The sequence below is a fragment of the Carassius carassius genome, chromosome 19 (genome assembly GCF_963082965.1).
Source record: "Carassius carassius chromosome 19, fCarCar2.1, whole genome shotgun sequence".
Taxonomy (NCBI): Eukaryota; Metazoa; Chordata; class Actinopteri; order Cypriniformes; family Cyprinidae; genus Carassius; species Carassius carassius.
Genome location: NC_081773.1, coordinates 13,792,336 through 13,815,838, shown reverse-complemented (window position 1 = coordinate 13,815,838; position 23,503 = coordinate 13,792,336). Strand labels below are relative to the sequence as shown.

Sequence of the window (23,503 nt, the reverse complement as noted above, 5' to 3'; positions counted from 1 at the left end):
TGCTGTTGTTGCAATGAATTTTGCAAATAACGAAGAAGAAGCGAAGAACTCTGAATTTGAAACTAAAATGCCAGTGTGGACAGTGCAGCCAGTTGCGATGCTTGTTGTCACGTGGTGCATGTTACTTTTCTCAACGATATTCGGGAAGCACCAAACGAATCACATATGATTAATAAACAAACCAATTCTTCAACCAGTTAAAAGAGACTGTTGTATCGAAGGCTTTATATATATATATAGTTTTTTGGTGCACAAATGTCCGTTGTAATAAAGACTTGGCTCAAAGGAGGATGCGTCTCTTTTTCTCAATTATTTAATTTAAAATAAGTAATCTATAGTAATTAATACGTGAGTAATGAGAAATATTTGTTATTATGTCAATTATGCATTGCTTTAATTTCAGATTATTTAAATTAATTTTAAAAAAGTAGATAAGGTGTGGAAAGTGCTGCTCTGCATGTTCTGCATTATCAAGCTTTTGGAGAAAGTGCTGCTGTAAATACTCCGCTGATTGAGCAGTGTTTATGTGGAAAGTGCCGCTGTGAATGTTCCGCTGAGTGAATGATGGCGTGCCTGCTGGAGGCCCCTTTACGCATCAGCGTGTTATCTGTGAGTCTCTTTGATTATACATATTAAAACCTAACCTTTTCAGTTCAGGATCACTTACATAGACACTAGACACGTTAGATAGACTTTAGCAATTGATGTAAAATTTTTGCGATGTGGTTTTTGATGGCTAGCTGTGTGTTTGTGTGGTCAACATTAGATCTGGATGTGCTCAGACCTGTCAAATCAAAGTTATATTTAGTTTTCAGTCTATATTTAGAGCTGGGGCTTCAAAAACAAAATCAAACCTGCTTGACATTATCTGATGAAGCTGTTAAATGATGATGTGATGAGCTAATGTGGTGGTAACGCCCCCCTCTTGACAGCCCTGTGGTTCTGTGCTGTGTGTTTTGACACATGTTGATCAGCCCTCACAGGGGCAGTGATGGGGTCAGATGATGTGTACTTTCATGTATAGCGTGTTACTGGATGAATACCGATATTCACGTAGTACTTAAAATGGTAGTGGTAGAGAAAAAAGAAAACATAAATATGATGATTTGTTTGTAAAGGACATCATTCAAACTTTAGCCTTCATGTTAGGTTTATTATCTTCCCTTCTAATACATTGAATCTGTGTCTCTGATCAACCCAGCAGTGTGATATTGTTAAAACTAACCTTTTGTTGAATGATATGCTCTTTTCAGGAAAAGTAAATTGGTTTCCCGTATATTAAAACTGTTTCTGTGTAAAGTCAGTTTGATCATCACAAGTATTTTATACCTGTGGGTTCCGAGACTCCAAACAGAAGTCATTTTTAATCCGTATGAAATTTTGTTCATTATCTTTGTTCATTATCTTTATTTGTAAAAAAAAAATAATAAAATGATATTATTATTATTGATATATATATATATATATTTGTTTGATCAAAAATACAGAAAAAAATGTAATATTGTGACATATTATTACAATTTAAAATAATTGTTTTTAAATGTATTATACTTTAAATTATCATTTATTTCTGTGATGCAAAGCTGAATTTTTAGGATCATTATCACATGATCCTTTAGAAATTATTCTAATATGATGATTCATTATCAAAGTTGGAAACAGTTCTGCTGCTTAATATTTTTTCAGAACATGTGATACTTTTTAGGATACTTTGATGAATAAAAAGAAAAAAAAAGAAAAAAAAGAAGCTATGTTTTTAAAATATAAATATTTTGTAATAACCATATACACTACTGGTCAGTAATTTGGGGTCAGTAATTTTTTTTTTCTTTATTTTTTTTAAATAAAATGCAAGGATGTGCTAAATTGATAAAAAGTGATAGTAAAGAAAATATATTATTAGAATATATATATTATTAGATTTTTTTTTTTTTTTTAATAAATGCAGTTCTTTTTAACCTTTTATTCATCAAATATATTAGACAGCAGAACTGTTTCCAACACTTATAATAAATCAGAATATTAGAATGATTTCTAAATGATCATGTGATAGATCATGTTACATGTGACGCTGAAGGCTGGAGTAATGATACTGAAAATTCAGCTTTGCATCACAGGAATAAATTATTTTTTTAAAGTATATTCAAATAGAAAACTATTATTTTAAGTTGTAATAATATATCACAATATTGCTGTTTTTGTCTGTATTTTTGATCAAATAAGTGCAGGCTTGATGAGCAGAAGAAACTTCAAAAACATTAAAAATAGTAATGTTTCCAAACCTTTGGTCTGTACTGTATATATATATATATATATATATATATATATATATATATATATATATATATATATATATATATATACAGTATTCTTCATAGTAAGAATAACCAATGAAACAAGACTAATCGTGTTGCAAGAATTTCAACTTGATTCATTTCCATTCTTTATCCAAGTAATCAGGGCTGCAAAATGATTAATTACGGTTATGGTATTCAAAATAAAAGTATGTTTACATACTATGTGTGTGTGTGCTGTATATATTTATTACTATATACTTTATAATATATATATATATATATATATATATATATATATATATATATAAACACACACACACACACACACACACAAACATACTGTACATGTACCTGCATATAATATGTTAGATTTTTATATAAAATATTGATGTCTGCTGTTCTCTTAATTTTCTGTATTATTATGTGACATTATCCTCTTTATTATTGTTTGATGTTATCGTCACATATTTGATGTTTATTATAAAGTGTCCTTAAGCTCTGGAAAGATGCTATATAAATAAAACGTATTATTATAAAAGTGTGAGTGAGTGAGTGAGTGAGTGTGTGTGTGTGTGTGTGTGTGTGTGTACATACATACAATAAATGTTTTTTAATATATACATATATGTATGTGTATTTATATATAGGTAATAAATATACAAAGTACACACACATATAGTATGTAAACATAGACTTTTATTTTGAATGCCATTAATTGCAATTAGTCGTTTTGCAGCCCTACAAGTAATTGTCTAAACCAGGGGTGTCAAACTCAGTTCCTGGAGCGCCGGAGCCTGCAGAGTTTAGTTCCAACCCTGCTCCAACAAACATACCATGTAGTTTTCAAATAAGCCTGAAGGACTTGATCAGTTGGATCGGGGGCCTGTACCATGAAGCTAGATTAAGGTAAGTTTCAAGTTAGTTTGCACCAATCCTGGGATTTAGGTACCACATAAGTGGCTTGGCTTTTAGCGGCATTCATTGCCATAGTTACTTACACACCACAGCTAACCTTCTCCGGGGCAGGTTATGTTCTGGGTTCGAGATCTCAAACTGAAGGTGGACCAATCAGATGTGAGAGAAGTGACACATGTCTGACACAAAGTCACTCCTCCAGTTTATCCAGCTCCAAATTAAAGGTCACTGATGCTAAAAAAAAAAAAAAAAAGGAAATAGAAGAAGTCTGGCTTTAATGATAATTACTGAGTCATTTTATAATTTATATAATTATTGTGACTCATAATATTATTATTATTATTATTATTATAAGTATTTATCTTTTACACACAGTTATTGTAAATCGTTTATTTTAAATAAATATGAATGTATACAGATCATGTAATATAAATAAGCTGTAGTATCAAAAGATTGCACTATTTAAAAAAAAAAAATCTGACCTTACATGTTCGAGTCTCTATCACTATATATTTTTAAATGTATAAACTAAGTTAACAAGTTTCACTTGTCACTGCATTGATAGAGCAAGATTATTTATTTTATTTGTCCACCTTCATTTTTCATATGACATTTAAATTTGTCATATTCTTCAATCTCTTAACCTTTAGCAAAACCTTTAACCTTTAGTTTTGAATCTCGCTGGGTCTCTGTGTTGCAAGGCTCGTGATTGGCTATCTGCCAGTGATGTCACACATTCATGTGCACGCGCTCCACAAACTCCGGATCAAAGCCTGAGTTGACAAAGAAAGTTGATGAACAGCATCATGGTACCATGAAATCCGAATTGGAGAGGTTTGGTTTTGTCAACTCAAAACTAATCCTGTAACTCTGAATTTGTTCCGCTACCATCATGGTACAGGCCCCTGGTGTGTTTGATTAGGGTTGAATCAAACTCTGCAGTGCTGCGGCCCTTCAGGAATTGAGTTTGACACCCCTGGCTAAACTGACAGCTGAATATTTCTTTAGGGCTGGGTAATCATAGGGAAATGTAATACTTTAAATTTATTAATTATCACAATCATTGTTTAAGTCTGTTGGAAACTCATTTGTGCCAGAACAGGTTAGGCTGGTACAGCAAAACACCATTATGTTACATTATGTTATGAAATTGTAGAGTTCATGGGAGTGAATCTCATGGGGTGGATGTCATTCCCAGTTTTCCCTGGCCTGAAATAGCCATCTCTGCCTGAACAAAAGAGTTGCAGTGTTTGAGGAGATGGGAAGCAGGTCTCTGCTCCCCTTCTAGAGACTTCCACCAACAGCTGGCAGCTGTAAGGGTAAACAGACCAAAGTATTGTGACCCTGTGAGCAAGGGAGGAGGCTATGGGGCGAGACTGAAGGTGTTTTGATGCCTCCGATGGGATGAGTTTGCTGATTCATCTTTGTGCTGTCTTTTGTCACAATGCAGGAAGTCACAGCCACGAGTCGCCACTATGTTGACCGGCTTTTTGACCCCGACCCACAGAACGTGCTGCAGGGAGTCATGTGAGTAAACAACCATGTGTCCCTCCTTTTGTGTAGCGCTCTACTCTGTGTTATAGTTCACCATGTTCAATTTCTGAGTCCTAAAGATGAGGCTGTCACCAAAGGAGGTTGTTTTTAGTCCGTAGAGAGCAAGTACATTTTAGTTCTTTTATTGTTTAATGTAAGAAGCTCTGAGGTGCTGTACTTGTGTGTTTATGTGAGTGTATCTGGGGAGCTGCAGATCGGGTCTCTTCATCTTTATTTTTAACTCAGGGCTCCAGCTCTGGTTACTGTTAGCTTGATGTTTCCCGACTGCCACAGCCGTACTTTTCCAAATAGATCCTTCGGAGCAGCCATTAACTAATACATGAAGGTTTTTGCATTTTTGAATACATGAAGTTTTTTGCATTTATGCTGATTTATAGTAATGTCACAATCATTTCAGCAGGATGAGCGTGATCTTGCGTTGCACCATTGATAGTGTTGTTGTAATCACTAGGAAATGCTGTTTCTTTTAGAGTTGGGGGCGTGCTAAAAGAATAATGATGAATAATTGATGCTGTCCAGTCAGCGTACATTGCCTTGTGGGGAGTGCGCCGACTTGTAGCGCCATTGCACTTTGGGTGTCCCGAGTTCAAGTCCCGGCTTTCGGACCTTTCCTGATCCCCACCACCTCTCTCTCACCCACTTCGTTTCCTGTCAATCTGCTGTTTTATCTAAATAAAAAGGCATAATATGGCAAAAATAAATTTAAAAAAGAATAATAATGCTGTCCAAATCCTTCTAGAAATTTCTTAAATTAGACATTTTGAATTGGCTTTTATTTTTTTATTAATAAAAGTAAATAATATATATTAATTTTATTTCAGTTTCAGTAATCTTAGTATCTTAGGTTATTCCAGTTAGTTCAAAAAAGCATTTATAATTGTTTTCTGAGATTAAAAAAAAGTTTGTTATCTGATATTTATATTTTATTACAGTTTTATTTCAGTTATTTATGTCAATTTTTTTAGTAGTTTATTTTCCTTTTCTGTTAACAATAGCAACACTGGGCAATTTCATATTTCTTTCTCCTTTTTTCATTTCTTGACAAAGGCAGAAATCACTTTAGTATGTAAGCCTGTTCCCGCCACTTTGAGAAAAAAAAATATATGATTCTGTAAGTCATAAAAATGAGATACTTTCTCATAATCATGCCTTAGTATCTCATAATAATGAGAAACTTTCTCATAATTGTGAGTTAATATATACAATTTTTTCATTCATAATGAGAAACTTTCTCATAATAATGACTTTATAATTAGGGCTGCAACTAACGATTATTTTGATAATCGATTAATTTGTCGATTATTTTTACGATTAATCGATTTATCGGTTTATGTACTTATATTTTAGTTTTTTAAGTAAGTTATTAATAAATGGTCTTTATCATTCAGCATAGATTTAAGAGATTTTAACCATTTTGCACTGTCATATCCTCATCAAAAATATACCTGGAGTTGTTTTATTGTGTTAGTAATTCTTTTGTTGAACTCTTCTGCAATCAGAACACTGACCCATACTCTAGCAAATTTCACAAGGAGATTTCAAATAATGTTTTCACCATGGCAGTCCTTAGAGCTCCTAAAGTAGTTTAACATCCTGAACAAAGCTTATTAAGGAATCTTTCAGAACATATTTTCACGAAGAATAAGGATAAAACAGAATAAAATTGCAGTGCATTGTATTTTATTATTTACTGGGAAACAGCTTTATAGCTTTTGCTGTGAAATTGTAAACAATCCTTCAAAAAAAGTGCCAATGGCATGAAACCTGAATGGAACTCACAATTTAAAGTAAAATCCATCAGAAGGTTGTCCAGAAAAAAAATAGGACACACACAAAAAACCTGCTGTGTGAAAAAGAGCAGTGAATACTTAGAAAAAAAAGTGCATTTCAAATATCTACATTTACCTCGCTCATTCAGTCATAATTAGGCTGCACGACTGAATTTTGAACTGGTAAACGACAAACTGATCACAGAACATGTTTGTAAAGCTTTAAATGTTAACTGTTAAAAAGCAATGTTATCAGCTTTTACGACTAAACATTTGCAAACAACATTGTACTGGAGAATTTGCACAAATGAAAGTCTTAGGGGCCGTTCACATATCGCGCCTAAAACGCGTGGAAAACGCTAGGCGCACCGCTTTCTCCTTCTTTCCAAAGCGCTCGCGCAGAAGCGCCCCTGAGGCGTCTGCCTTTGCTAAGCAACCTCATTGCTCTCTCCTTGAAGACGCGGAAATTTCAGCAAAGGATAAATGGATTTGTAGCTAAAAAAAATCGCTTGCAGTAGCTCTGCTACTAAATTTATTTCAAAATGGAAATCCATATACAACTATGATCAGCTGTTCCTTTCATCTTGACTGAGCTTTTAACGTTGTTACGGGAAAGGATGAAGCTGATTGGTTAGTTCTTGTCACATGACCCGCGGTGCGGTTGCGGCATTCTGAAAAGTTTAAATGTTTTTAACTCGATGCGGTGCGGTGTTGGAAATAACGAACTTGAGCGCGCAAAAGACGCGATATGTGAACGTCCCCTTAAACAGTGCAGTAGTGCAGAGTTTAATGGTTACTCTTCTTTTTTAAAGTCTCAATGTAAAGTACTCCCACATCACGCTGAATGCTGCAGACATAGACATCATATGATGTCTATGGCTGCAGAGACGCTGCTCGGGAAGCACGTGACATAAAACAAGGACAGCTATTGGCTATTCGCTACTTCTCCTGTTGTACTGGCTGAGTAAAACCTCCGGTGGCTCATTACTGCCACACTTTGGTCACCGCAGATTTGAAATATGCACGAAATGAGCCGCTTACGGCAAATAAAAGTTATTTAGCAACGAATCGATGACTAAATTAGTTGACAACTATTTTAATAATCGATTTTAATCGATTAAATCGATTCGTTGTTTCAGCTCTATTTATAATAATCTCGTAATAATGAGAAACTTTCTCAAAATACAAGAAACTTTCTCGAAATGAGAAACTTTCTCATAATAATGACTTAAAGTGTCTAATAATGAGATTTTTTTTAAATAATGGCTTATTTTCTTGAAAAATTACTTAATCGATGCATGCATGATGCAACGTCACGGCATGCTAGCGACATCTATTGGTCAGTGCTATGCAGGAATACCACAAACATCACTTGTTCTGTAATCTAAAGTGTATAATCTATCATTAAATAGGGATTTCAGATAGATTATCTGCATGTAGTCTTTTAATTTGTAGCACTTATTAACAAGTTACTCTGCCAGACAATGATAGTTCATGGCTTCAGATATAGAGAAATATATTCCAACAAAAATCACATGCATTTTATGATGAAATGAAAGCCATTACACTTATAAACTTAATGAAAAGATGTTCATTTAGATGATTTGTTAGTTTTATTAGCTGTCACTTTCATGCATCACATGCATAAGCCCAAAATATTTATACAGTAGCCCAATCTCATCACGCAAGCACAAAGTCTAGTTGTTCACGACCATGGCAACCACTTGGTCTTGGCCTGTATATAAAATATGCGTGATCATTAAAGTTGTGTACTGAATATGAGAACGTTTCCCATTATTATTATGATTTACAGAATCATATTTTTTCTCAACTGTGGCAGAAACGGGCTTCCATACTTTAGTGATAATGGAACAAAATAAAGAGCAAATGGTGTACATTAGGTTAGTAGTTAATGCTCTGTGTTTATATTATTAAGTTTTTCTGCCGTTCATGTACACTCTTCATTCCTTTTTGTCTTGAATGTTGCATGAGTTTGTGATTATGGAATATTAAAAAATATTTTGGGTACTGTTGATAAAGAATAGCATTGATAAAGCATCAGTTATGATTGCACATGCATTGTCTTCCATTTTAGTGCAAAAAAAGCCTTCTGGAAGAAAAAAAAATATAATATTCAACGGCATGCCCAAATTGTTCAGAGCAGAATCTGGATACATTACCTTTGTGTGCTATATGTGCATTCAGGTGTTGAGTCATGAGATGAGAGTCTGCTAGGAGGGTGTTACTATTTGCTCTCGTTACCAGCCTCTGTAATCCTCAGATCATTCAAATGTACGCTAACCAGTTACGTTTGACATGTCCAACAAAGACAGCAATGTTCTCTGCTAAGCTGTTTTAATCAGCATTATTGCTTAATTATTGTACATGCAGTTTCCATATTAATTGAAATACTAAATGTAATGTTTTTACTTCTAAAATGTTTGTCTTATACTGAAGGAATATTTAAACCTTGTGAAAAATAATGGGCATATGAAAAATAGTATGATATAAAAATATATTTAAAGCAAAATGTCTTAATGCTCACCAAGGCTGCATTTATTTGATCAAAATACAGTAAAAACAGAAATATTGTTAAGTATTATTACAACTGAAAATAACAATTTATTCCTGTAATGGTAGAGCTGAATTTTCAGTCTTTTATAAGTCGCACCTGAGTATAAGTCGCATCAGTACAAAAATACGTCATTAATACATTCATTCTTGGTTCTAAATAAATGCGACTTATAGTTCATTTCTCTTAGTTCATTTCTCTTGGTTCATGTCAAATTAATTTTGATAAATAAGTCGCACCTGACTATAAGTCGCAGGACCAGCCAAAAAACTTATAGTCCGGAAAATACGGTATGTAAATGTCTTTACTGTCATGGTGATTAGTTTAATGTCTCCCTGCATAATAAAAGTATTAACTTCTTAAAAAAAAAAAAATCTAAAGACCCCAAACTTTTGAACAGCTCTGCTTTGTTTACAGCGGCAACCATGGAAATTCTGTACTGCTGCTGTTCCATAAGCACCACCTGCTTTCAGATTGTGAATTGCATCTAATTCAGCCTGTCTGCTGTTTTTGTTTTATGCATATATATTTTATAGTATAGTTTTAGTCAGATCATTCTGTTTTTGCTGCAATTTTTAAATTGTGCAGTCTAGTTTAGTTTAAAAACTGCTCGTGCTGCATATATGCGGCATATTTTTAATTACAATGCAGTAGTCGCCGCTAATCTCTGATTTCTTTTGTTTGTGTTATTCGATTTGGGGTTTGTTTTAAAATGTATTTGAATTTGTTTTGTTCAGTTTAACAAATAAATGTGCAGCATTTTGTCCAGTCAATAATAAAAGTGCACCATTTCATGTCTTAAATCTCATTTGTTCCAAAACAGTTGTGAGAAAATTGTATTGTATCGTAAGTTGAGTGAATTGATACATCCCTAGTAAACAGTAGTTGAACAGTAGTTTAAAACAATTTTGAAGTCAGCAACCACAGTACAGCTTTTCTCACCCAGCTTGTTGTTTATCTGCCCAATAGTCTCAAAATGATTTCTTATGATTTCTTATGTTCTTCTGTGGATAAGTTTCTATGACATAGAAAAGACATAGAAATTTTTTTTTTCATTGTTTTGCACCATGAGTTATAAGTGATTGCACCTTTATTGACAGTGACATGAAGAATGCTGTCATCGGAAACAACAAACAGAAGGCCAACCTGATAGTGTTGGGAGCCGTGCCAAGGTATGTCCACCCATTTCACTCTTTTTTCACCAATAGTACTGCAATGAGTTTTGACACAGCCAGTAAGGTTGAAAAATAGTTAATTTATCCAGTTGTCTGGGCTGGGCCAATATTGCTGTAAAATTACAGTGAAGTCCAAAAGTCTGGGATTATATTCAAAATCTGGGATTCAAAATCATATTTTAACCTATAAATAAACAAGGTTTATTTAATTAAAACACTCTCTTACCTTAAAGATGGCAAAAGCTGTTTTCTCTGTTTAACATGCTATTCACTGCTGATGAGGATATATATGTGTGTGTGTGTGTGTGTGTGTGGGGGGGGTGTAGACTGCTGTATCTCCTCCAGCAGAGCTCCTCTAGTCTGGAGCTGAGGACTGAATGTGCGGTCGTGTTGGGCAGTCTGGCAATGGGCACAGAGAACAACATCAAGTCCCTGGTGGACTGTCACATCATCCCAGCCCTGCTTCAAGGTTCTTGCTCTGTCTATTCAGTCTATCTTTCATATTACTGTTTTAACTATATATTTTTATCAAATAGATTAAACAATGCCGCCTTGATGAGCCTAAGAGATTTCCTTCTAAAAAAATTGTGATACCAAACTTTTGACCAGTGTTTTCTGTTTTTTGCAGGACTCTTGTGTTCTGATCTGATCTTCATTGAGGCATGTCTGCGTTGTTTAAGGACCATCTTCATCAGTCCAGTCACTCCAGTGCAGCTGCTCTACACAGTAAGACAACATGCATATTCCGAAATGACATATGTACATTCTTAATAGGAAGTGTGATCAACATGTTTTAATTTGCATCAGGACCCCACTGTGATCCCCCATCTCATGTCCCTGCTGAGTCGGTCACAGCACACACAGGAATACATCACACAAATCTTCGCCCACTGTTGCAAGGTAGCACACACAACTCTGTGCATTACATGTCACGTATACATTTATTCAGTATTAAAAAAAGAATGGTTCCAGTTCTAAATGCTTATTAGATTAGCTACATAAGAGATTTATTTTAAGCTTTATTAAGGATTAGCCAACATGCACCTGTGGATACGTGTCAAACCATAAAATGGTTGCAGTATTCCAGTTTAGGCTTCTTGGCAAAGTAATCTTTTCTTTTCTATCAAAATAATGTTATCTATTGAAAAAAATGCATTGAATAATTTGTGTGTCCAGACTCCAGAACATCAGATGGTGTTGTTCAACCACGGTGCCATCCAGAACATCTCTCCTCTGCTCATATCTCCCTCCTATAAGGTACAACAAGGAATGAATTGCTTTTGCATTTGTAATTGTATTTTTAATGCATGGCATGTGTTCAGAGTAATAATGGTCTGTGAACCTTCTCTGTAGGTACGGATGCAGGCGTTAAAGTGTTTCTCAGTTTTGGCCTATGAGAACGCTCAGGTCTCCATGACACTGGTGAAAGGTGAGCACGACCTCTATCATCCTCTATCATTGGATCACCACTAATTCTAATTCATTAATTTTTGTCCTCCTGGCTTACGTTCATCAGAGGTTCTCTTTGACTTCTCTTTTGTGTTGCAGTTTTTCATTATCTTTGGTAATATCTGAATCACTGTTCAGTGAAATAAAAGAACAGTGCAGAACAGTAGGTTGAAGGAAGTAAAAAATACCATTCAGAACCTCCATAGAGACAGTATGAGGTTGTTAGGTGAAGATATATGATTCTGTAGAAGCTACAGTGCAGTATGTTAGAAATGTAATTGCTGATTTTGGTGAACAACTACATCACTGTTACCATGGAAAAGTTGGAGTGAGCTTTTGCTAGCAAGTGGAGTCTTGCTGGTTTAAGTTATCTATTGGAAAGCCACCATTGTACTGTAGCTATATACACTAGTGTTCAGAAGTTTGGGGTCAGTAATCTATACATTAAATTGATCAAAGTGGAGGTAAAACATTTTACAAAAGAATTCAGTTTCAAATAAATTCTGTTGTTTTATTTAATAATTTTTATTAGAATTTCTATAAAAATATTAAGCAGCAAAATGGTTTAATATTTATAATATTTCAAATAAATAAAGTAATATATAATAAAAATAATAAATAAATGTTTCAAAGTTTTAAATAAATTTCTCAAATCAGCATTTTAGAATGATTTCTGAAGGATCATGTGAAGACTTGAGAAAAGGCTGTCGAAAATTCACTTTTGCCATTACAGGAATAAATTACATTTTGAAGTATATTAAAATAGGAAACCATTTTAAATTGTAACCATATTTCACAACATCACTGTATTTTTATAAAATAAATGCAGCCTGTGAACATACACTAAGAGACTTTAAAACCATTTAAATAATGTTACCGACCCCAAACATTTGAGCAGTAGTGTATAATACCTAGTTTATGGTGTAGTATTGGAGCCTAAATATTATCAGCACTGTTTTCTTCTATCTAAATGCATCAAAAAGACTGATTCAAAATAGTTTTTTGCTCATTGCTTATTAAAATGCTAATTTTATTCTTTGAATCAGATGTGGTTATATAATAGATGTTTGGTTCAAAGCTTAAAACCTTTATTTAGATTTTCTGTATGTTAATAAAATAATACTTCAGTCTGCTGAAAATCATATTTTGTGTATATGTGTTATTTTTCAGTGCTTGTAGATGGTGAGCAGCTCTCTCAGGTTTTTGTTGGAATGATGCAAAGGGACAAACCCATTGAAATGCAGCTTACAGCTGCCAAATGGTGAGTAAATCTCATCCTGCAGGCTATTTATAAAAATACATGTGTAATCCCTTCAGCTTTTACAAACTTGCACACTTTTTTCTCTCAGCTTAACATACATGTGTCGAGCAGGAGCCATCAGGACAGACGACAACTGTGTTGTACTAAAGGTACCTCAAAAGAAAAATCACATTTATGTTATGAATGAATGTGATGAATGCAAAAGTTTCATTTAAAGTGCATATGAACTAGTTCTTCTCTTCTCTCTGTGTGTGTGTGTGTGTGTGTGTGTGTGTGTGTGTGTGTGGACAGACTTTGCCGTGCCTGGTGAGGATGTGCAGTAAAGAGCGGTTACTGGAGGAGAGGGTGGAGGGGGCTGAGACGCTAGCCTACCTGATGGAGCCGGACGTAGAACTGCAGCGGATTGCAAGCGTCACTGACCACCTTGTGTCCATGTTGGCTGACTACTTTAAATACCCAAGCTCCGTCAGCGCCATCACTGATATTAAGAGGGTAACTCCACATACACATATACACATTTCAATAGCTTTCCAGATTTTGACATTACAGAGACTTCTGTTGTTTTGTATAAAGCCAAGTATGTAAATTTCAAGGATGTAACCAGGTAACTTTTAAACTCTTTTCCAATGAAATTAAATCAGTTTAAGTGATCGTTTGTCTTTCTGTAGTTGGATCATGACTTGAAACATGCACATGAGCTGCGACAGGCAGCTTTTAAACTCTATGCTTCTCTGGGCTCCAATGATGAGGATATCAGGAAAAAGGTAGTGTATTATATTGTATTGTATTATAAGTGCTCTGTCTTTCATCAAAAAATCTACAGTATGACTGTTGACTACTTTGATACCCTGAAAATTAAAACAGGTTATTAGGTAGATGTGGTGAATGTGCTAAGGATGTTAACATTAATTTCCCTGCTATAGATTACGGAGACGGAAAATATGATGGACAGGATTGTTAGTGGCCTATCAGAATCTAGTATCAAAGTACGGTTAGCAGCAGTCAGGTATGACACACATTTTCTCTTAATTGTCCGTCAAAAAAATTAGGAGAATGAAAACTGCCATTGTACACTACCATTAAAAAATTGGGGGTCTGTGAGAATTATTATTATTATTATTTTTTAATCAATATTTTTATTCTGCAGCGACACTTTCAGTTGATCAAAAGTGACGACAAAAAAGATTTTGGTTTCAAACAAATGTTGTTCTTTGAACTTTCTATTCACCAAAGAATCCTGAAAGACAAGTGTCATGGTTTCCTCAAAATATTAAGCAGCACAGTTGTTTTCAATATCTGATAATAATAAGAAACCGATAAGAAATTATTCCAAATTGTAATAATATTTCACAATATTACTGTTCTAACTTTATTTTTGATTAAGTAAATCCTTTTGTGAGCATTTTCTTTCAAAAACATTAAAAAAAATCTTACCAACTCTAAACTTTAGAATAGTAGTGTAAATGTTAAATGTGTTTGTTGAAAAGGTACAACAATTGAATAGTGAAAAAATTTAAAAATCAAACAAAGAAAGGAGGTTTTGGTTTGCTCTTTTATTTTCATTTATTTCTTTCAAATTTCCTCTAGATGTCTTCACAGTTTATCACGGTCTGTACAACAGTTAAGGACAAGTTTCCATGATCATGCAGTATGGAAGCCACTAATGAAGGTATGATATTCAGAAGATGATGAGTGAAACCTGCAGACTAGTCAAACCCTAACTGAATGCACATTTGTTTTTTGTGGGTAGTTATTACAGAATGCACCAGATGAGGTCCTGGTCATGGCCTCTTCAACACTATGCAACCTACTGCTGGAGTTTTCACCCAGCAAAGAGGTAAAGTACAACACTTCATTGGTTTATTAGTATTATTCAGCCAGAATTTTAAATTTCCTACAGTAAATGTAATATAATTATTGAACTCCTTCAAACTGAAAACCTTTAAACTTCAAGCTTTTAAAACTATTTCAGATATTCTGGTCAGGCATTCTCAAGCCAACATCAAAGTTTGTCTTAAACTGTATTATTAAATACTCGGTTTTACAGTATACAGTATAGTTTTACAGTATAGTATATATTTTTTATGATTTAATAAAATTAAATATTTTAATCACTGACCACTCACGTTTTCTTTGTGCATAAAGGAATTTTATAAAAAAAAAAGATTTATGAGGAAATGTTGTTAATAAAATGTATATTTTTTCTTTTAAACAAACATGAGAGGATTATTCCCAGTGCAGCTGGTCTTAAGTGATTGTGTATGTGTTTGTTCACAGCCTATCTTAGAGTCTGGGGTCATCGAGTTACTATGCAGCCTCACCCAAAGTGACAGCCCAGCTCTAAGAGTCAATGGCATCTGGGCTCTCATGGTAAGACCAACTGACTTCGGTCCACACCAAAGCTTCAGTATGAAAACACTCTGTCATCAGAAGCCATAATGTGTTTCTGTGCAGAACATGGCCTTCCAGGCAGATCAGAAGGTGAAGGTGGAGATAGTTCGAGCTCTGGGCACAGAACAGCTCTTTAGACTCCTGTCTGATCCTGATACGAATGTGCTCATGAAAACACTGGGGCTGCTTCGAAACCTGCTCTCCACCCGGCCGGTAAGTTATATATGAAAGTATGTACAGGTGCATCTAAAAAAAAGTAGAAAAATGTTTTGTAACATTTCAAAGTTTAACTTTCATATATTCTAGATTCATTACATGTAAAGTAAAATATATTTAAAAAGTTTTTGTTTGTTTGTTTTCATTTTGATGATTAGAGCTTACGGATCATGAGAGTAAAAAATCCAGTATCTCAAAATCTTATAATATTTATATTTGAGTTTCATTAAAATGACCATCCCTACAGTATAAATTCCTGGTATCTGTATTTCATGAAACCATAATAATGGGGAAGACTGTTGACTTGGCAATGGTCCAGAAGACAATCATTAGCCGCTTTTCCACTGTCGGGCCAGTGCTTTAAATGGGCCATGTGGGGCTAATAGCCTCGGACCCGTAGCACCGAGGCCCAATCATCACTGCGTTTCCACTGTTGGGCCAGAAGCTCCGCTGCGCTTCACTAAAATCCATCCTTTACACGCTTCTCAGGAACAACGTCATGCAACCCCATCATTTCACCAACAAAGAGAAGTTATCAGAAAACTAATAAGAAATAAGCTTTTATTTGTTTTCACAAAACGAAAACAATAAAAGCGACTGTTTGTTTGCATGCTTTGTTAAATATTTCAATCCAAAAGCATTAATGTTTTACTATAATAAGTGATACACTGATCATAATGAATTAATTTATCAGGATTGAAAATTAGTCACACAGAAATAAAGCGTTATGAACATAACCTGCTTATTCAGTCGAGTCGGTTTCTGTTTATTTGTATTATTTGTAGAAATAATGATCATTTCTATATTTTTATAAAAGCTCCCAAACAAAAAAACATTATTTTATTTTTATAACATAGGCTACGTGGAGCTAAACTCTCGAGACAAGACTTATGACAGATAAAATATGTTACTAAATAAATACACGATTGTGATAGAAAATAAGAAGATGCCATCTGATTTCTTCATGTGGTCGCATTTAGGCTACCATGTTTACTATGGTAACGTTAATGCCTAGCGTGCATAAGTCTTTTGCATCACTTATAAATATTCCTGCCTTGTATGGTGATTATTATCCACATCGGATCAAGTTATTTTAAACACTCGCTGCTGACTGAAAGTGAGTTTTGAGCTCAACTTATTTTAATTTTTTTTTAAAGCTGGTGTTACAGCTGTTATCTTTATGAAATGATCCGCGATGCTGATGCTCTCCGGACGCAGAGATACTCCGCCTTTGTTCATAACCACTCTCACTCCTCTAACGCCAGCTGGCCCGCTTTGGCCCAAGGTTTTCATTGGGCCAAAAACCTGGGCCGCTGGCTTCGAGGAAGCACCGACAAGGGACGATCAAGCACCGGAAGTGACAGTGGAAACACGACTGGCCCTGGCACGCACTAGCACACCCGCTTTTGGCCTGACAGTGGAAACACGGCTATTGACACCTTCCACAAAGAGGGAAAGTCACAAAAGGTCATTACTGAAAGGGCTGGCTGTTCACAGAGTGCTTTATCAAAACATATTAAATGCAAAGTTGACTGGAAGGAAAAGGTGCACAAACAACTATGAGGACCACAAGCTTGAGAATACTGACAAGCAAAGCTGATTCAAACACTTGGGTGATCTTCACAAGGAATGGACTTGACTGAAGCTGGAGTCAGTGCATCAAGAGTCACCACACTCGGGCGTCTTCAGGAAAAGGGCTACCAAGTCACTTCTGAAACCAATACAACGTCAGAAGTATCTTACCTGGGCTAAGAAGAAAAATAACTGGACTGTTGTTCAATGGTCCAAAGTCTTCTTTTCAGATCAAAGCAAATTTTGCAATTCATTTGGAAATCTAGGTCTGGAGGAAGACTGGAGAGGCACAGAATCCAAGCTGCTTGAAGTTGTGAAGTTTCTGAAGTCAGTGATGATTTGGGTGCCGTAATGTCTGCTGGTGTTGGTCCATTGTGATTAAGTCCAAAGTCAATGCAGCCGTCTACCAGGAGATTTTGGAGCTTCCATCTGCTGACCAGGTTTATTGGCAATGCTGATTTCCTTTTCCAGCAGGACTTAGCAGCTGCCCACAATGCCAGAACCACTTCCAAGTGACTTGCCTACCATGATATTACTGTGCTTGACTGGCCAGCCAACTCACCTGACCTGAACCCCATTTGGAATCCATGGGATTTTTCAAGAGAAAGATGAGAAATCGTTGATCTAACAATACAGACAAGCTGTAGACTCAGTAGTGCCTCAGCAGTGCCACAGGATCGCTTTCATGCCACACCTAACTGATGCTATCATTTGTTTTAAAAGAACCCCGACCAAGTATTGAGTCCATAAATTAACATATTTTAAAGAACTTGAACTTTTGGGTTTTGCAAATCCTTTTTTTTATTTATCTTAGGAAATATTCTAATATTTTGAGATACTGAATTTTTTACTTTAATGAACTGTAAGCTCTAATAGTCAAACTTATAATAAAAATAAAAAACTTTTGAATTGTTTTACATATAATCTAGAATATATGAAAGTTTCACTTATTGAAATAGGTTACCAAAAAAAACTTTCACGGTATTCCAATTTTTTGAGATGCACCTGTATTTGATTGGTCTGATACATTCCCTTTCACTGTCTAACACACACTAATTTTCTTTCCCTGCCTTTGGTAGCATATAGACCAGATCATGAGCTCACATGGGAAGCAGATAATGCAAGCGGTCACGCTTATCCTAGAGGGAGAACACAGCATAGAGGTCAAAGAGCAGGTGAGTTGCTCAAACACACAAAGATGACATTGTGCTTACAGAATCAGACTAGTAAGATTTCTCAAGCAACTATTATATTTCACAGGTGCTTTGTTGAAAGAATGTTCCCAGTTTAATACAGTATAATAATAATAATTAAAACTATCTTTGTGTCTATTCAGAGTGTCCGTAGAAGTCCTTGAAAAGTATTAAAGTCTTAAAATGACTTTTTAAAATGTAAAACTGTTAATATTTTAAATCCCATAGAAAAAGTCTTTAGCACTTTTGTCTTGTTATCAGTTGGTTCTCCTCTCCCCTGACCAGTTATCAGGTTTTGAGTGTTATACATTATGGTGCATTAAACTGGCATTTTTGTGGCATACATAATTTGTTTTAATTGTTTTCTCATCAAGGCTTACTGTAAAACCATTAATACTATGCTCTGAAATTGATCTTTAAAGGGTTATAAAACCCCAGACTAATTTTTCTTTTAGATTTTAGTAGAGGTGTTTGTGTTTCATGTCATAGAAGACAATGTTAGCATTGGATAGTTCTAACTTTGGAGAAAACTGGTTAATTTTAAGCTTTTTTTATGCTACTTTCATCTTCCAAGTTTAAGATCTACATCGTGTTGACGTCACAATTTGTGATGGGTCAATGGACTAGTACATCGATGACTCGTTGGTGTATATTAAATGATTAATGAGACTGCGTGTTCTTATCCTGTGAGAAGACGCTTCCCTTAATTATTCACAACAGCATGTGTTGATTCGCTATGACAGACGCTTTAGACTGCGAGACCGCGTACATTAACCGACAGAAACATTCATGGATCGAAGGAGAGTGTATGTTTTAGCTTTGTACGGTAATAAGAATTTGGCACAAATGCGCTTCATTTACCTTTTAAGTGTTACCATTTGTACAGCTCCGTGACACAACCAAAAGGCTTATATTAACGCTGCAGAATAAGCCTAAAGTTATCAGAGGTGCAACAGTGCTTTCATTTGTTTTTGTTTTTTTGTTGCAGAGTGCAAATGGCTGTGCTTTGTGTTTTTAACACGATGCAAGATATATATATGGTTAGCAGTGGTTAGCTCGAACCACAGTAATAAAGAAATGCTAAAACAGTGGTCATTGTGCCCTGAGGAGTGGAGGGGGAATAGGGGAGACAGACAGCATAAACATCTACAGTTTCAGACAGTCAGACAGTCTCGCATCGAGTTAAAAACACAAAGCACAGCCATTTGCACTCTGCATCAAAAAAAAATATGAAAGCGCTGTTGCACCTGTATTATAACGAGAACAGTATTATACTGTAATTGTTTTGAGTTTAGTTTTCGCTTTTTATTGCACGTTTTGTTTCACTCCTCCTGACCGCCAGAGATGGTGTTACATGGTGGATAATCGCAGCTTCAGCTGCATAGGTTGAGGAAGAATACCAATGAAGTCACGTAGTGACGTAAGCTGAGCTGCGGAATATAACCCACTGCAGCTCAGCGCCCCTCCTCTTTCACATTCATGCCTTTGGATTAGGTTATGTTTACATGACAACTGTGTAGTCAAAAATGGATATACATATAAATCCACACTTTGCTAAAGAAGCATTAGCAAACTCTTAAACGGCAACAACAGTACCATATATTCTGCCATTTTTGTGTATGTTTGTTTGCTCTTGCCTTTTAAAATCGTCATTTTCTGCGCATGTCTACATACCTAACACATACTACGCATGCACATGACTTCACCATTTTCAAAGATTCTCGTATTGGGTGTTTACACAGAAACTATAACGGTGCCATTTTGAAACCAGTTTTCAAAAATATGCATTTTCAGTCCCCAAAACGCTGTTATCGTGTAAAAGAACATTCAAAACAAGTTTCCTGTTTTTGGTTGAAATCTTTGATGTGTAAACAGCCCATCAGTTCTCATCATCAAGTACAGCTTTATAGGAGCAGAGGATTATTCATCCTCCCAAGCTGTGGCGATCTCTGCCTATCATGTTCAACATCTGAATGAAGCACTTACTACTAACCCGAGTCTGCATTGTAGTTTACTACCTATATCGGAGAGACAGATGCATTTGGTGCAGTTGGACCTCAAACGGCATGCTGATGTTTTACCAGCAGACTTAACCTGGCAGCAGAGAGCTCAAAAATGTTGCACTTCTTGGCCTTGATGAATGTCCTGCACATCCTGTTCAGTCTCATGTTTTTTTTCCGCAAACCTTCACCTATGGATTCCTTTGCTGTGACAGCATGAGTGTATTTCATTGCAGTTTTCAAATGCCCTCAAAGGGCCAGGTATGGCCAAAAGCCAATCCAAGAATAGTAACACTTTGGCTTCAATGGCAGAGGCAGAGTCCATTGGTGTGCGGAATGTACCTGAAGTTGAACAGCCAGTTGTGGTGCTAGTGGTGTCACCAGACAAAGCACTGCAGGCAACTGTTCAATGCCCTAGTGTTCAGTGTGGCTGCACAGATTCCCTTATGAAGAAAGCTTATGAGTCAGCTGCCTACATTATTTGAGATGAAAATACTGTCTGCCAACTCATTTTGGCTGCTTCTAACTCCTTGGAAACGGTGGAGGTGGATCCCTCTGTCCCACAGTTTTTACAGACAGCCTTGCTAGCTATGGGGCACGAGACTCGAGAGCTATGATCTCTCACAGCAGCACTTTTGAATGCTCGCTGTTAGGTATGGCTCGCTCAGACCAGATTACCGGCAGATTGTAAAAAGGCTTTGAAGGATCTTCCCATCATTCCTGGACATTTTTTTGGTCCTGATGTATCTGAGATGTTGAAGAAACGCATGATGTCTGCGACTACCCAGCAGCTAACATAGGAGACCTAACAGGTTTCTAAATAAGCTCCCCATTTTGCATGTTGCACATGACCGATGTTCTCCGGTCAGTTGCAGAAGGGGATTGGTTCACAAGTGTGGACCTGACAGATGCATATTTCTATGTTCCGATTGCCATGCATTACAGGAGTTTTCTATGCTTCAGTTTCAAGAACAAGACCTATCAGTTTAAATTTCTACCATTTTACCTTTCCCTAGACTGTCTTATGTTTACGAGATGTATGAAAGGTGCCCTGTCTCAACTGTGGGCCCAGGGAATACAAATTCTACCCTATCTGGATGATCTGCTGGTTTTGCTCCGATGAAGAGCTCTCCGTTCCCTGCACAATCCATCACGTTCATCAGGATGACTGTCAATTCAGTCTCAATGCGTGCTTCTATGTCTCGGATGACAGATATCCTAAACCTCTTGCCCAGTTTCATCTGGTAGTGTCTCTACAGTATGGAGTGTTACTGAGGCTAATCGGAATGCTAAAAGCAGCCTCCTCCATCCATTTCCTTTGGATTACTCCATTTGCGACCCCTGCAAGTATGGAACCTTTTTAACAGGAGGTTTGCCATTAGGAATTGTCTCCTTGTCGCAAGGTTATAACAACTGATGCATCCCTCATGGCTTGGGGGCAGTATGGAACCACAGAGGTATCCGTGGCAGATGGTCAAGGAACCAGTCAATGGACCACATAAACCTGTTGGAGATGCATGCAGTTTTTCTGGCCTTGAGACATTTCCTTCCGGTTCTAGCAATACATCAGCGTTTTTCAATCTGAATCACCAGTGGGGTACAAAGTCAGAGAGTTTGTTGTGGCTCACTCGCAAGATCCTCACCTTGTCACTTCCACGGTTCGCATCAATGAGGGCTGCTTGCCAGGATTGGTCAGTCAGGTTGCAGATGCTCTATCCAGGAATTGAATACATCCAGGAGTGGAGACTACACCCGAATGTAGTTCAGGTCATCTGGTAAGAGTTTCCTCCAATATCTTTTCTGTGGATTCACAGGATTGCTTAGGGCAGACACTGTGTGCTTCTGATAGCTCAACAGTAGCTGTCCAAACCATGGTTTCCCTGGCTCCTATCAATGTTGGTGAACAAACCAAGGAAGCTTCCAGTCAGGAGGGATTTGGTATTTGTTAAAGTTACTTATCCCAAATGTTTGACCGGTTGTGTGTGTGTGTGTGTGTGTGTGTATATATATGTCTTACATTCCCTTAAACATCCAGATAACTGTTATTGAGCCTGGAACAATCATTAAGAATAATTTAAATACCTACCAGAGTTGGTGTTTATCAATGCTTTTGTGTGTGTGTGTGTTTTTTTTTTTTTTTTTTTTTGCAGACATTGTGCATATTGGCCAATATTGCTGACGGAAACACTGCCAAGGAACTCATTATGACCAATGACGACATGCTTCAAAAAATTAAATATTACATGGTCAGTGAATTGTCATTAGCTCATCTGGTTTGTCAGTTGTGGGCTTTTTTTCAATATGTTTTCTTTCAGACTATTTTATTGTCTCTACCATAGTGTCCTTGTACTGTTGCTTGTTTCCACCTCATCACTGTTCCCCCTATGGATAGTTATTTTGCTTCTGGGTAATTTCTTCTGTTCATGTTTCAGGGTCACTCCAATGTGAAGCTGCAGCTGGCTGCCACCTTCTGCATTTCTAACCTCATCTGGAATGAGGAGGACGGTGAGAAACTCATGAGACCAGTGCAAGAGTTAAATAGGACTCTTTGTGTATTGTCAGGAATACAAGTTTGTGTTTTTCCGCTTCCTCCAGGCTCACAAGAGAGACAAGACAAGCTAAGGGAGTTGGGCTTTGTTGATATCTTACACAAACTCACCCAGGGATCAGATCCCAACCTCTGTGACAGGTGATGGACAGATTTTCATTCACAATCTGTTGGTAGTCGTTTCATCTTTTGTTTGGTTTGGTGCCATAATGATTTGACTCTTCAAATCTCCTTTCTCTCTCAGGGCAAAAACGGCGATGCAGCAGTATTTGGCATGACCTCGAAGGAAGGCGGGATATGGCCTCACTAGCAATCTCTAGGAGGATGACATCTCCTGAGTTTTTGTTTTAGATTTGAGTTTCGTTTTGCTCTTCCTTTTGTTTTGTTGCACAAGATACCCTTTGTTGTGGAGACCCTGAACAGCTTTGTAAATCAAGATACACGGTTTCCTGGAGGCCACAACACCTTTTGGGCTTTCAGCTACATTGGCTTAATATGTTTTCTGCTGAAATCTTGGAACTATTGTATTTTTGTTTGTTTGTTTTTTGGACTTAATGTGAATGAAAAAAAGCTCCTCAAAGTGTGTTGCAG

General features: G+C 36.3%; 1 protein-coding gene across 2 annotated transcripts in view; it reads left to right on the top strand.

Moving 5' to 3' along the window:
• Positions 1–490: 490 nt before the first annotated feature.
• Positions 491–23,503, top strand: part of LOC132095138 (armadillo repeat-containing protein 8-like) — a 24,006-nt gene continuing 993 nt past the window's right edge. Inside the window, exons 1-22 of one of the 2 annotated variants that reach the window (XM_059499919.1) lie at positions 491–609; positions 4,663–4,739; positions 10,208–10,279; positions 10,609–10,751; positions 10,911–11,008; positions 11,090–11,182; positions 11,459–11,539; positions 11,636–11,711; positions 12,902–12,992; positions 13,081–13,141; positions 13,284–13,484; positions 13,661–13,756; positions 13,916–13,998; positions 14,580–14,661; positions 14,743–14,829; positions 15,270–15,362; positions 15,447–15,596; positions 18,251–18,346; positions 22,515–22,610; positions 22,797–22,869; positions 22,960–23,053; positions 23,157–23,503. The exon at positions 23,157–23,503 is cut by the window's right edge and continues 993 nt beyond it. In XM_059499919.1, the coding sequence (XP_059355902.1) occupies positions 562–609; positions 4,663–4,739; positions 10,208–10,279; positions 10,609–10,751; positions 10,911–11,008; positions 11,090–11,182; positions 11,459–11,539; positions 11,636–11,711; positions 12,902–12,992; positions 13,081–13,141; positions 13,284–13,484; positions 13,661–13,756; positions 13,916–13,998; positions 14,580–14,661; positions 14,743–14,829; positions 15,270–15,362; positions 15,447–15,596; positions 18,251–18,346; positions 22,515–22,610; positions 22,797–22,869; positions 22,960–23,053; positions 23,157–23,190 (2,025 nt within the window). In that variant the 5' untranslated portion in view covers positions 491–561 and the 3' untranslated portion in view covers positions 23,191–23,503. Of the gene's footprint in view, positions 610–4,378; positions 4,532–4,662; positions 4,740–10,207; positions 10,280–10,608; positions 10,752–10,910; positions 11,009–11,089; positions 11,183–11,458; positions 11,540–11,635; positions 11,712–12,901; positions 12,993–13,080; positions 13,142–13,283; positions 13,485–13,660; positions 13,757–13,915; positions 13,999–14,579; positions 14,662–14,742; positions 14,830–15,269; positions 15,363–15,446; positions 15,597–18,250; positions 18,347–22,514; positions 22,611–22,796; positions 22,870–22,959; positions 23,054–23,156 lie in introns of those variants that run through there. The other variant, XM_059499920.1, reaches the window with a different exon arrangement.